The sequence below is a fragment of the Aedes albopictus genome, chromosome 3 (assembly GCF_035046485.1).
Source record: "Aedes albopictus strain Foshan chromosome 3, AalbF5, whole genome shotgun sequence".
NCBI classification, from domain to species: Eukaryota; Metazoa; Arthropoda; class Insecta; order Diptera; family Culicidae; genus Aedes; species Aedes albopictus.
The window spans coordinates 19352530-19366213 of NC_085138.1; the positions used below are offsets into that span (position 1 = coordinate 19352530).

A 13684-nucleotide genomic window follows, 5' to 3' on the forward strand; every position below is an offset into this window, starting at 1 on the left:
TTGCAGAAGGATGTCAAGGCGTTTTGAAACCCCCTCAAACCCTCTGGAACATTCCTTCAAAACCCCACACGCTAACGCCGCTCAGCACTAAAGTGCATAATTTCCAGACTACACCAAAAATGTGTAACCATTGCAGATTTACAAAATCAGCTCCAGTGTCCGCAAAATTGTTAAAATCGCAAAAATTTTTGTACGCCAATCTAGGTAGGATTACTAGTGACCTTGGAAAACAAAAAAAATCAACATTTCAACATTCAACGCCCATGAAACCCAAATAAATGCGCCTGGATGACCCCTAGAATGCTGCTGAAACAGCTGGAAGCCTCCTAAATTTCATTGAAACACATTGAAAACCCATTGGAAGGTCCTCGAATGCCCAGAAGCCCTCGAGCCCAGAAATTCGAGCCAACTTAAAAATTACACTAGTTTACAGCATTTTTGAACTCGATAAGCTGATGATCATTTTTGGTGTAGAATCATGCCCTGAGTTCGAAAACGCAAAGGAAAAAAAATTACAGTAGAGAGGATTTTTTTTCGACTTTCCATACAGGGTTGATGATTTGAAAACGATTTTTGTTCTATTTTTAAGCAAAGTCGCTCGCTTTACCGCTTTACCAGCTCCGATTTAGCTGATTTTTTTACTGTAACTCGCCTATATATGATACGTCAAATAAACGTTGAGAAAGAATTTTTAATTTTTCTTTTTCTTATTATAAAAAATACATTCCTTCATATATTTTTGGAAATTTTGCTAAAATTTATGGAGATGGTCTGCAATGTCTTGAATTTCATCAATCTGACGGAAAATCTGCATTCAGATGATCGAATTGTATTATATTCAGCTTTTAATTTATGGAAAAAGATTTAAAATTGGTTGAAGAAAACGCAAGATATTTGAATTTAATAAATTCTATATTTTATAAAGTTGTAAAACTCGATATTGAGCTAAAACTCAAAAACTGTTCTACTTAAAATTTTTTAAAGCACGGTTTCGAAATCAGCGCTAAATTATGCTTCAAAATTTTTGGTCATTGACAGAAGTTCACGACTTTTGTTTAATTTTGTAAACTAGTGTATAGTTCAGAGTTCCAGAAAAATGTTCTCAAGAAATAAACTATTTTAAGAATTAAAGGTTTTATCCACAAGTGTCAAACCTTTTTTACTCGTGAATTACAAGAAATTTCACAAGTATTTCTCCTAGAGAATCACTTCAATGTTATCATAGATTTTTGTCAAATAACAAGTTTGGTTGAATGGTTAAATTTTGTTATGTGTATTCATGGAATACAAAAATGACATGTCAAATTTCCCATATATGCCGGAACCGGTTCCGGTAGGGAAAAATGAGGACTTTGTAAAACAATCTGCTGGCATAGAGGGTAGTAGCATATAATTCACGAATTTTCACTATAGTGAATATACTGGAACTACAATATTGAATTCAAACAAACGTCATGCTAAGAATAAAATACCTGGGATTTCTTTAGAATTGTTCCAAGGACACCTTCAGAAATTCCTCCGGGAACTTCTCCTTCGTAAATTTTTCTCTGTGGCCATCTTGCAGGGTTCCTCCAGTGATTGTGTCAGTGCTTTTTTTCGAGGATTCTCTAGAGATTTCCAGAGGAATGTCAACAAAGATCCTTTCAGGTATTTCTGCCGGTGTTCCTTCAGGGATGTCTCCATATATTTTTTTCAAGAATTCTAGTGGATTGCTCCAATAATTCAATCTGCAATAATTCGAAGTATTTCAGCAGAAATATCTCGCAGAAACCCTTTCAGAAAATTTTACCAACAATTAAAATTATTCCAGGCATTCATTGAAACACAAAACATTCTTTTGGGAGTCTATCCAAAGATTCGTTTGGATTTTTTTTATTTCGTCCAAAAATTATTGCAGACATTGATTTCTTCGGATTTTTTTTCCAGGAAACTCTTCCAGGAATTTGTCTAGAAAGCTATAGATCAGCGTTTCTCAAACTATGGGTCGCGACCCACTGGTGGGTCGCGGGCTGATTTTTAGTGGGTCGCGAAGGCTAGAGCCATGTTGTATTGAATGTCTTAACTAATCGATAGCAAATAACATTGTTAGTCATTGATGCTGATTAACCTGGGGTTGTTAGTAATTTTCTTATTTACAAATAACTATTTTGTTGGAAAATCGGCAGATCTTTTTCTAGCAATTCGCTTTTTCTTTCTGTTTATTCAAACTTTTGCATTATAAGTGTTTCAATCTTCAATGTACTAAAGACTAACTTAGTACATTGAAGATTGAAACTACTGTCTGCGTTCCGAAAGCAATTCTGTAGCTATGAGTTTTCATTCAGAAGGTTTGAGAATTTTTGTGCTTTGGGGAAACAAAATAGATCAAGTTGTTGCTTGCAGTTTGCATTTTCAGTTAGGTTTACACTCCAAGATCAGCGGTTAGAATTTTTGAAAACTTCAGCAACCACATTTCGACAAAACAACAACGAACGTTTGGTTATCCATTACGAATTATCTCTAACATCGCATAACATCGGTAACATTCTTCTGAATTTTGAAATCTGAACTTTTACAGAATCCACAACAGCTCAAAAATGGTTTCAACAAAATTGGATTAAAATAGAGACTTCCAAATCTGTCTACCCAGCAGTACTTTAAGGACAGACTTGTTAGAATCCCAAAATGGCAGCCACAATGGCCGACTTTGGCACCTACTCGCGATTTTGAGCATGAGCATGAGCATGAGCATGAGCATGAGCATGAGCATGAGCATGAGCATGAGCATGAGCATGAGCATAGATGACCGCACAATTCGTAGTTGCTACTCCGTGATTGACCAGAGCAATCGAAATTGCACAAGGAACCAATGAATAGGGCTTGGGACTAGCTTACTATTCTCAATGTACACAGCTCGAGAGCTCTCAACTTTAATAAGGTCAATAACGGCGCCGGCCACGTCCTTACGGTCATCGAGGATGGAAGGGAATGTTAGTAAGACAAACGTTGTTATAAAGACCGCGAATCGCTGCATCTCCACGTTTGTCTCAGGAAGGATTTTTTTGTTAGTAGGGTAAGGTACATTGTCAGTCCGGGAGTCACCTATGGTTGGTGATATGATTTGACAATGGATCAATATACACAAACCGCCGTTAACAACCGATCACTTTTCGACGCAAAAAGTAGCCAAAATGAAAATTCTATCGCGCGTCTCCACTCCACTAGGGAGCAGAAACCTTTAGTCTATTCCACACAGAAATACACTGAACGCGACTCACTTGTCGGCGCCCGGATTTTTTCTCGACCGGCGAACCCGAAGTAACATTTTTCACTCTTTTGTGTAAATGCAAAAAATGAAAGAAAATATTTATTATCAACTAAAAGTGTATTGGAAACTAGCGCCGAAGGGAAGCGAAAAATTCGGAACCGACTCGAACCACGGCGCGCGCACACTCGTCCCGTCGTCGGAGCCCCGCAGAGAGAAGAGGAAAATAAAATCGCAAAAATCTAGCAAAGCGAGCGCGCAAAACTTTGCTGCTGCCGAACTACCGCACACTACTCTTTGGCACCTACTCGCGATTTTGAACTCACAAATCTCTTCGTAAACAAAATCAGTCACTTGATCTTCATAATTTAAGCTTATTACAAGTGAGCAAGAACAGAACAATAAAATGCACTGTTGTTTGAGACTTGCTTCTTGAGATTTGTGCGTCTGAAGTACTGATGCAATGTTGAAGTGGGGTTTCAAGACTTTTGTCCTCAATTCTAAAAACTGAACTTAATGTTCACCCACGGCGCCTTCAATATAGAATAGCATTGTCAAACCGATCTTTTTGATGGGTACGATACAAAATGCTTGATTTTATTTCTTTCCCGTGTTCTGTAGTGTTGCATGAAACAAACTTATCTCAAACTCTTAAGACAAAGATCTTACTTAAACTGATCACTTGGGAATGAAAACAGCACCGTAAATTAAAAAAATAAAATTAAAAACTTGTAAGAAAAAGTGCTACTTAACGTTAGTTTATCAAAACCTTAGAAAGCGATCGAAATTATTAATTTAAAAATGCGGTCCAAATTTTGTGAAATGATATACGTTATGAAAATACGTGCTGGTGGGTCGCCAAATTCTATAAAAATCAGAAGTGGGTCGCAGCCTAGAAAAGTTTGAGAACCCCTGCTCTAGAGTCCAGCAACTCCGCCAGCAATTCCTCCAGGAATTGCTTCAGGGATCACTCCAGGAAATCTTTTGAAGAATCCTCCAGGAAATCCTCCAGGAATTCTTACAGGGATTCTTCCAAGAATTCTCAAAGGCTTCACTCGGGAGTTCCTTCTGTGATTCTTTCAGGAACAACTTATTTCAAAAATTGCTCCCAGGAACACTTTTCAGAATTTCTTCGGAATTTCGCCAGGAACTGCCACAGGCATCACGAACTCTTTTAAGGATTCTTTCAGGTTTTCTTCAAGAATTGCATCTGCGATTTCTTCAGGATTACCTCCAGGAAATCTTCCTGGTGTTCCTCTGGGTATTTCTGCAGTGAAGTCTCCAAAAAATCCGACAGGAATTCCAGATTTATCCAGGAGCTCCTCTTGAGATTCCTTCATGAATTTCTCCAGGACTTCCTCCAGGCGTTCCTCAATGCATTCCTCCAGATTCCTTCCGAAATCGCTTCAGGGATTTCTCCAATAGTTCCTCCAGGAATTCTCGTAGGCATTCTTCTAGAAATTTAACCAGGGCTTCCCCCTTCAATTCTTGCAGATGCAGATATTTCTTCAGGATTTTTTTCAGCGATTCCTCCAGTAGTTCCATCAGATATTTCTCCAAGAACTGCTTCAGGAACTTCTTCAGGGACTTCTCCAGGGATTCCTCCTGGAATTCCCCAGGAGTACTTCTAGGAGTTTCTCCTGAGATTGCTTCAGGAATTCTTCCTGGGATTCCTCCAAAAATCATGCAGGCATTCCTTCAGGATTTCATCCAGCAATTTCTCCAGGGTTTCCTCGAGGAATTCCTCCAGAAATTACCCCAGGAATTTCTTAACGGATTCCGCCAAAAAATCATTCAGGGATTCCTTCAGAAATTCTTCCATTGATTTTTTTTTCTATGAGCACCTTTAAGAATTGCTGCAGGGATTCCTCCAGAAACTCCGCTAAAAATTCCTTCAGCAACTTCTTCAGGGATTTCTCCACGAATTTCTTCAAGGATTCCCCCAGAGATTCCTTCAGGAATTCTTTCGAGAATTTCTGCAGAAGTTCCTCCACAAATTTCTCTAGAAATTCATCTAGAAAATCCTCCAGAAATTCCTCCAGGAATTCTTCCAGGAATTTCTGCAGTGATTGCTACTGAGCTTCCTTCAGAAATAATGTCAGCAATTCCTCCAGGAATTTCTCCAGGAAATCCTCTAGAGATTTCTTCAGAAATTCTTCCTGAAAATTCTCCTCGATTACCTTCAGAAATTTTCAGGGATTCGTCAAGGCATTCCTCCTGGAGGAATCGCTAGATTCCTCCAGGAATTGCTTCAGGGATTACTCCAGGGATTTTCCCAAGGATTACTCCAGGAAATACTTTGAATATTCCTCCAGGAAATTTCTCCAGGAATTTCTCTAGAAATTCCTGCTGGGTCTCATACAAGAGTTCCTCAGGGATTTCCTCCAGAGATTACGCCATGAATTTGTCCAGGAACTCCACCAGGATTCTCTCTAGAGAATTTTCCAGGAATTGTTTCAGAGTTTCCTCCAGGGATTTCTCCAAAAATTCCTCCAAGGATTCATTTAGAAATTTCTCTAAGATTTCCTTTGAGAACTCCTCAAGAGATTTCTTTGGATTTTTTTCTAGGGATTCCTCCCGGGATTCCTCCCGGGATTCCTCCAAAAATTTCTCCATGAAATCTTCCAGAAATTTATCTAGGATTTCTTCTAGGAATTTTTCAAGAGACTTTTTCAGAGATTTCTCTAGGGATTCTTCCCAGAGTTCATCCGGGAATTCCTCAAGGTATACTTTCAGAAATTTCTCCAGGGATACCTCCGAAAATTCATACAGAAATTACTCCGGAAACTCCTTCAAGAATTCTATAGAGTTTCTTCCAGTCATTCCTGTAGGAATTCCTCTAGAGATTCATCCAGAAAGTCTTCCAGGGATTGCTTCGGGAATACTTTTAGGGAAAGCTGAGCTCCAGCAATTCTTCAAGTGATTTCTTCAGAAATTCCTCTCAGTTTTTTTTTTTTGCAAAAAAAAAATCAGGAGTTTCTTCAGAAATTTCAGAAATCCTTCAATCATGTTTTCCAGGGATGTACCCATGATTTTCTCCAGGATTGCCTGACATTTTTTTTAACTACTTCATGAATTTCTGGATGAATTCCTACCGCGTATAGTATTGGAAGATAATTTAAAAAGATGCAATTTCCTGGTTCCTAATTATCCAGGGATTTAATCAGGATCTCTTCGAGCAGTTTCTTCTGAAATTTACTCAGGGATTTCACTAGGAACCCCTAAAATAAGTGATGCAATAAGACCTCCAGAGATTCTTCCAAGCAACGCACATGTCACAAAAGAGTTACGGCAGCGCAGTAGTCACTGTGACTTATTTTAAACGTAGAAGAACTAACATGCTAAAAGTGCTTTCAGACATTTCTCCAAGGAATTCTTCAGGAATTCACCCAGGGAAGACACTTTTGGAATCCTTCCAGAGATACACAATATACAAATTAATGCAATGGCATGCAAAAAAAGCCCTTTAATTAATAACTATGGAAGTGCTCAAAGAACACTAAGTTGAAGAGAGGCAGGCCAAGTTCCAGTTGTTACGTCAAATCAGGAAGAAGAAGAAGAAGAAAAAAATCTGAGCTACAGAAGAAATAACGCACGAGTAAATAAAACTCCTTCCAGAAATTGGTTATCGCTACCAGAACCACGTTGATTTGTGTAGAAAAGGCGAGCTTTTTTGACGTATAGTATAAAATACAACAGCATGACTGCTGAACGGTTAAATCACAGACAAACAGACGTAACACTTCGAATATTTTTCGATTCAAATCATAGTCACAGAAACATATTCACCCAATGCGATAAGGTCAGTGTTTGGCCAACCATCTACTAGGTCACGGTAGTGAGCAAACGTCAAACTCGAACAAAAACGATGCGAGCGCTACGGGTAGGCAGTTGGCCAACTATCAAATTTTTGTATAAACCATTAAATTGGTGTACGATGGGAAATATTAGAGTGTTACGTCTGTTTGTTTGTGGTTAAAAAATGCTTTTAGAATATAATATTATTATAACCAGTTTCATTGTGTTTAGTTACAAACACTATCTTGTACCGACTTTTCGAACCCTCTAAGCATAATACCCTCTTCGAATGAGTGTAATCAGTTTCGCGTAATTATTAGGGCGGAATTAAAAGGTACGAAACTGATTACACTCATTCGAAGTACAAACACTAGTGATACAAATTTGCTAAGGGTGCTTGCCACCACCCCCCACCCCCTTGTTCGTGATTACTCCTGGATCGTTTCGGAAACCCCTGGAACACCATTGGAACGTCCCAGAAACTCTTAAAAAAAACACCGGGAATGCTCTTGAAACCCCATTAAACTTCGTAATACTTCTGGAGCACCCATGCAACACCAATATAAAATTTAAAAAAAAACGCCATTTTCGGTGGAAATACTCTAAAGATGTACCACAGACAAACAGACGTAACACTTCGAACATTTTTTCGATTCAAATTATTCGCTCAATACTAAAATGACTGAGTTTGGCCGACCATGAACTAGGTGGCAGTAGTGATCAAACTCGAACAAAACCTATGCAAGCGCCACGGATGGACAGTTGACCAACTATCAATTTTTGAAATACCGTCTACCCCCGTTAGTTTGAACGACACCTCATGCAAACCAACGGGGATCATTTTTTTAATTTGAACTTCTAGTAACCCTGTAAGCATCGAAAAACACACTGATGGTAACACTTTTTGCTGTTTTGTTTTGATTCTGCGTTCCGTTTCACCCGTTCCATTAGCAGAATGACGTTTGAATCATTTTTAGTTTGAACGATGTGCAGATAAAAGGGGGTCAAATAAAAAAGTGTTCAGATTAGATGAGGTCAAACCACCCAAGAAACAATTTTATTGAAGTTTTTTAGCGATTCAAAAACCCTAACCATAAAACCTTTGATGCCGACTTGAAAATTCTCTCGAGCTCCTTTATGCCTCCAAAAGTCCACGATCTGGCTAGTTGGCCCAGCCTTATTATGATCTACAGGACTTCGTATGCAAACCGGCTTAGGATTTCAGGTTGTATCTTAGTTTTATAAACCTTCTAAATATAACCATATTCTGACATGTCAAATATTTGTTTTTATTATTTTTCACTATCAATGTTCGATCGTCAGAATAAATTATGCTTGGTTATTTATCCAGCCATCAATTGGAAAGATGCCGGTCTGGAATTCAGGTTTGTTTTCCCATTTTAATACGTGTCAGGAGACATGCAACGGGAAATTTGTAGTGAATGTGACTGTGATAATGACAAAAAATAAGTGCGCCACACAAACTGTGAATTAATAGGAAGTTAAATGCATTTAATATACTCGGTGGAATTGTGCGTGAAAAAGGTTTTTTCAACATAGCGAAGTTTCAAAAACATTATGTATTTTTTCTGAAAATAAAATGACGGAAACGTGTTGAACCGTTAAGTTTGATCTTAAGCGCTGTACGTGAAATCATAAAATTGAGTAATGATTTTTCTGTATTTACATAAATTATCCCAGCTAGGCGACATATTTTTCTGATAAAACTCTGCGTTCCTGATGATTTCTCCAATAGGGCTAACCCTCCTAAGCTGGTCATAACTGAGCTTATGATAGAACTAACGGTCTTATCACAGCATTTCATACGGCTCCGAAATCTTTTGTTGGTTCTAAGCGTTGCCTCACAGTTTTGTTTATTTGTTTACAAAAATAAATATCTCCGACAACAACCGCAAACGCAAGTTTTATTGAAATGGCATATAGTTAGTGATAAAACCAATTCATGACCACTTGAAAGTCTTTAAATGGCGATGTTTATAGCAGAAGTTATATGATAGTTTTATGGAATGCCAAAGGTGCAAAGTAAAAAACTACCACATAAAACTAGTATAGAACAACTAGCTTTTTCACATGCTCATATAAAACCAGCATAAAACATGAATAAATCTTCAAGGCATGCTGATTGTTACTTGGGCAACGGGGGTAGACGGTAGTCCGTTAAATCGGTGTACGATGGACTTTATCAGAGTGTTACGTTTGTTTGTCTGTGGATGTACTAGGGATCAACTAACTCTATAGAGCACTGCTCCGGTCTATAGAATGAAAAAATCGTATTCGTATTATTATTCCTATGCAAAGAAGGGCTTGTGTAGTCTCAATTTTCAACCAAATTAGCACAAATTTTAGTAGAAAGCCTAAAATCTGGTTACGAATAATCGGTGTGGAGCAAAAACGATTTGAAGGACCTCGCTAATGTAAATATTGCGTGCCCGATAACTGCACCACCAATGAATTTGCGTCGTCCAATCCTTCTAGATAAAAAAAACAATATTATTGCTAATCGGTTATGACAACGAGTGATTGTCGAAATACATAAATCAGATCAAAACCAATTGAAGGTAAACCAACACTTTCTTTCCTGTGCAAAGCTTGCCAATACAAATTTAATCCGATTATTTAAGTTGGAAAAGAAAAATGGAAATAACGCTCCCACACATATTGATTGAGTAATAAACTTTCGCAGCTCTAAATAAATTTATTTTTCCAATTTCCTCTCGCAGAGTCTCCAATCTACCTCCATATTGGCTCCCCTTCGCTCATAATCGGCCACGTGCCGCTTGACAAATTGCTCCACATTGATGCACTCCAGTTTCTCCCGAATTCTCACCCGCAAAGGTTTCTCGATGGCATTCGCCACCTGGGAGCGCAGCAAATTCGGTAAAATATTCACCCCAGCTTCCAACAGGTAATCCATTGAACCGGCACCGGAACTGAAAATCTACGGAACAATGGAAACTCTCATTAATTGGTCGTCATTATGAGTGACGCAGTTGCCCCGACACAAATACCTGAATATTTCCCAACTCGAGCTGGAAATCCATCAAAGAAGGCTTCTTTCGCAGGTCCAACGGTTGGCTTACTTTGATGGACAATTGGATGAATTCTATTGAGAAGAAAATGGCTCCCGATCTGGAAAGCACATCTCGCACGACGGATAACTGCCACCGCGTTGATCCCTCTATTCTTCCAGTGCCTACTTGGACCGTACAACTCATGGTGTTGTTCTGCACGGCAATTTCCAGCTCGCCACTGCGATAGAAGTTTGATAGTCCGCGGAGTTGCGTGTTGCTTAGGAGTAAACTGAAAATACTTAGTGAGTTCCGATAGTCCGGAACCACGTAGGGGTCATAACCTTTCGTTCTTAGCAGCCACCGCGCTTCGGAAACGAACAAATCCAACGGTGCAATCGAATTCGCCAATACGATACCCCGGTCGTCCACCTGCCGCTCAATCTGCGAGTCGATTTCACCCTGAAGTTTCGCGTGGACTTCTTTCAGCATGTACGGCTTCACCATGTCGAATACCATATTGGGTGCGGCGTTCACCAAGCCCTGAAACACCCGTCCGAACCATCCCAGATTCTGAAAATCCATCGCCATATCTTCAATTCCGATGTCCAATTCAATATCCTGCGCACGAAGAATTCCTTCACGATCTACCCCTAACGACACGTTCCCCAGCGTCCTTACGTTCTTCATCTTCAGCCAAAACGGCCCGCTCGAACCCATGTTGATCGCGTAACTCCCATTAACCATCAGCTCGTCCATAGTCAACTCCACCCTCAGCGCCATGCTGCTCAGCTCCGCCTCGAACAGTCGCACCCTCAACCGGGACAGTCCATACGTCATCAAGTCACGCATTTCCATGGCGGTGAATGCAACCGACTGACGGAACGGAGGAATCGACAGCGGATCCGGGATGGAAACCATCGCCGGTAGACCCACCGGATCGGGCTGCTTGTAGAACTCGATAACATGGAACAACTGCGAAGATAACCGGCGATCGTAATAAGCCGGTTTCGGCAATCGATAACGCGAGTTAGTAAGTGACGCGTGAACGATTATCGCTTGCACGATTAACGAAATGCCGGCTTTGAACTGATACATGATGCTGCGATGATTACAGATGAACAACCGGCGAAACACTGAAAACGAAAGTTTGATCCGCGATAGCGCGTTGCTGATAGTTGCGGCGAGTGTTATCGCTCGCGATCGGAAACTAAATGTTGTCAGTAGCTAAGGTATGATTCACACAGGGGCATCGGAAGTCAAAATCAATATAAACATGGGTGGAGCGGAAGGCCCTGTTATGCCACCAACGTCGATAACATCCAGCGCTTGCCAGATCACTGACCAACTGCGGGGCATCGTGCTCTAGTTGGTTGATCAGACCCTTATGATATTTAGCATCAATATTAACTTATTTTTCCGATCTCCGTAGATATCTGTGTAGTGTCGGTAGCGGTTGGTTCAACTGGTTAAGAATAGCGCAACGAACCGCCTACTAATAAACAAAATAAACGATAAGTGGTGTTCGCCGTTGCCAAAGTCGTGCTGAAAACCGAGATAAGGACAAGCTAAAAGACCTGCTTTAAGGGTCTTTGTCAGAGTGCCAATGCGAATCTGTGGAGTGATTCCTATAGGATAGTGATGGCCAAGACAAGAAGTGTAATAGCTCGCCAGATAATCAATAAGCATTTAAACAAGCCGTATTTCTTTTTTATATCTGCATTCGACCTGCTTACTGTCATAGCAGTTTGACTGCCAAACTGCCGTATGTTTGCAATTTATATGCTATCCCAGATCATCTTCCGTCGTCTTTCATCTAAAGTAAATGAGCTCGTGGGAAGTTATCAAGCCGGTTTCATCAACGGCCGGTCGACAACGGATCAGGCCTTCACCGTACGGTAAATCCTCCAGAAATGCCGTGAATACCAGGTCCCAACGCACCACCTGTTCATCGACTACAAAGCGGCATACAACAGTATCGACCGCACAGAGCTATGGAAAATTATGGACGAGAACAGATATGGTAAGGAAGCTTACCATACATACTGATAAGAGCAACGATGGACGATGTGCAGAACAGTGTAAGGATTTCGGGTGAACTATCCAGTTCATTCGAATCTCGACGGGGACTACGACCAGGTGATGGACTTTCCTGCCTACTATTCAACATCGCCCTGGAAGGTGTTATGCGACGAGCCGGGCTCAACAGCCGGGGTACGATCTTCACGAAATCCAGCCAATTTGTATGTATTGCGGATGACATGGATATTATTGCTAGGACATTTGGAACGGTGGCAGAACAGTACACCCGCCTGAAACGTGAAGCAGCAAAGATCGGATTGGTGGTGAATGCGACTTAGACGAAATACATGCTGGTAGGTGGGACTGAGCGAGACAGGCCAAACCTTGGCAGCGATGTTAAGATAGATGGGAATATGTTCGAGGTGGTAGAAGAATTCGTTTACCTCGGTTCCTTGCTAATGGCTGACAATAACGTGAGCCGTGAAATACGAAGGCGCATCATCAGTGGAAGTCGTGCCTACTACCGGCTCCAGAAGAAACTGCGGTCAAAAAAGATTCACCCCAATATACTTGCATCAAAATAACGTGGAAAAGTTCAGAGTTATCGAATTTCTTTGCGTAACTTTGACTTAACGCCGACCAGTTGCTGACAGGTTTAAAGTACCATTATATGTTTTGGTAAGCAAGCAGTATAACTGCTGCTTTATTGCCATAAAATTGGGCTGCAAAACGGTGAGTCGATAAGGAGAGCGTCCAACATAGCTCTGGTCCTCACAAGTTCCTACCTCATGCTTTCTCGGGTCAAGTAATGACAAAGGCCGCCAGCCAAGAGTTGTGTGCTTAGCTGGTAGGGCATCCTGGGCAATGTTGTCCTTCTGACTTCAGCTAGATTGAGGAGGTACGTCACGAGCGTATGTTCACCAAGGAGGTGCGGCTAAAACAGCGTTTGTTCTGGAATCCAGCTGCTGAGTAAGAAACGCTGCACCGGGCCCAGCTAGATCCAAGGTGGTAGCCCCATCAGCGTGGTCGTCCCAGTGTTGGTTGGAACGTTAAACAGAACTGGCACGATGGACCTCCGGCGAGACAGTAGTGTTGGCGTAGGCAAAATAAGCCACCCGTAAAAATCCCCATTGTGAATAACATAGGAGAAAATACGACTCGATACAATCGGCAAAGACCCACGCGATGAAATAAGGACTACGATTGGAACTATGGAACATCAAAAGTAACACACATGTCATATATGGGTTACAGAAGCGCAAGTTTTGGTTGTATAGAAGGTATTTTGACGTTATTCTAACATAATGTTAAAATTACGTTAAATTTACTTTTATACAACCAAAACTTGCGCTGCCGTAACTTTTATATGACTTGTGTGTTGCTTGGGATGGAATTGCAAGTCACTAGGTTTCGCAGGATGTGGCAGGAAAATCTACGACAAACTACATCACCGCAACTTCGACATCGTGGCGTTGCAGGAACTTTGTTGGACTGGACAGAAAGTGTGGAAAAGCGGGCATCGAGCGGCTACCTTCTACCAAAGCTGTGGCACCACCAATGAACTGGGAACAGGCTTTATAGTGTTGGGCAA

General features: G+C 40.8%; 1 protein-coding gene across 1 annotated transcript; it reads right to left on the bottom strand.

Annotated features, from left to right (window-relative positions):
- Nucleotides 1-9630: 9630 nt before the first annotated feature.
- LOC115262321 (uncharacterized) lies at nt 9631-11734 on the bottom strand. Its single transcript, XM_029864725.2, has 2 exons — nt 10072-11734; nt 9631-10001 (listed from the first exon to the last, which is right to left on the bottom strand). The coding sequence occupies exons 1-2, from the start codon at nt 11167-11169 to the stop codon at nt 9759-9761; spliced, it is 1341 nt and encodes a 446-aa protein (XP_029720585.2). The 5' UTR covers nt 11170-11734; the 3' UTR covers nt 9631-9758.
- Between the last annotated feature and the right edge of the window lie 1950 nt (nt 11735-13684).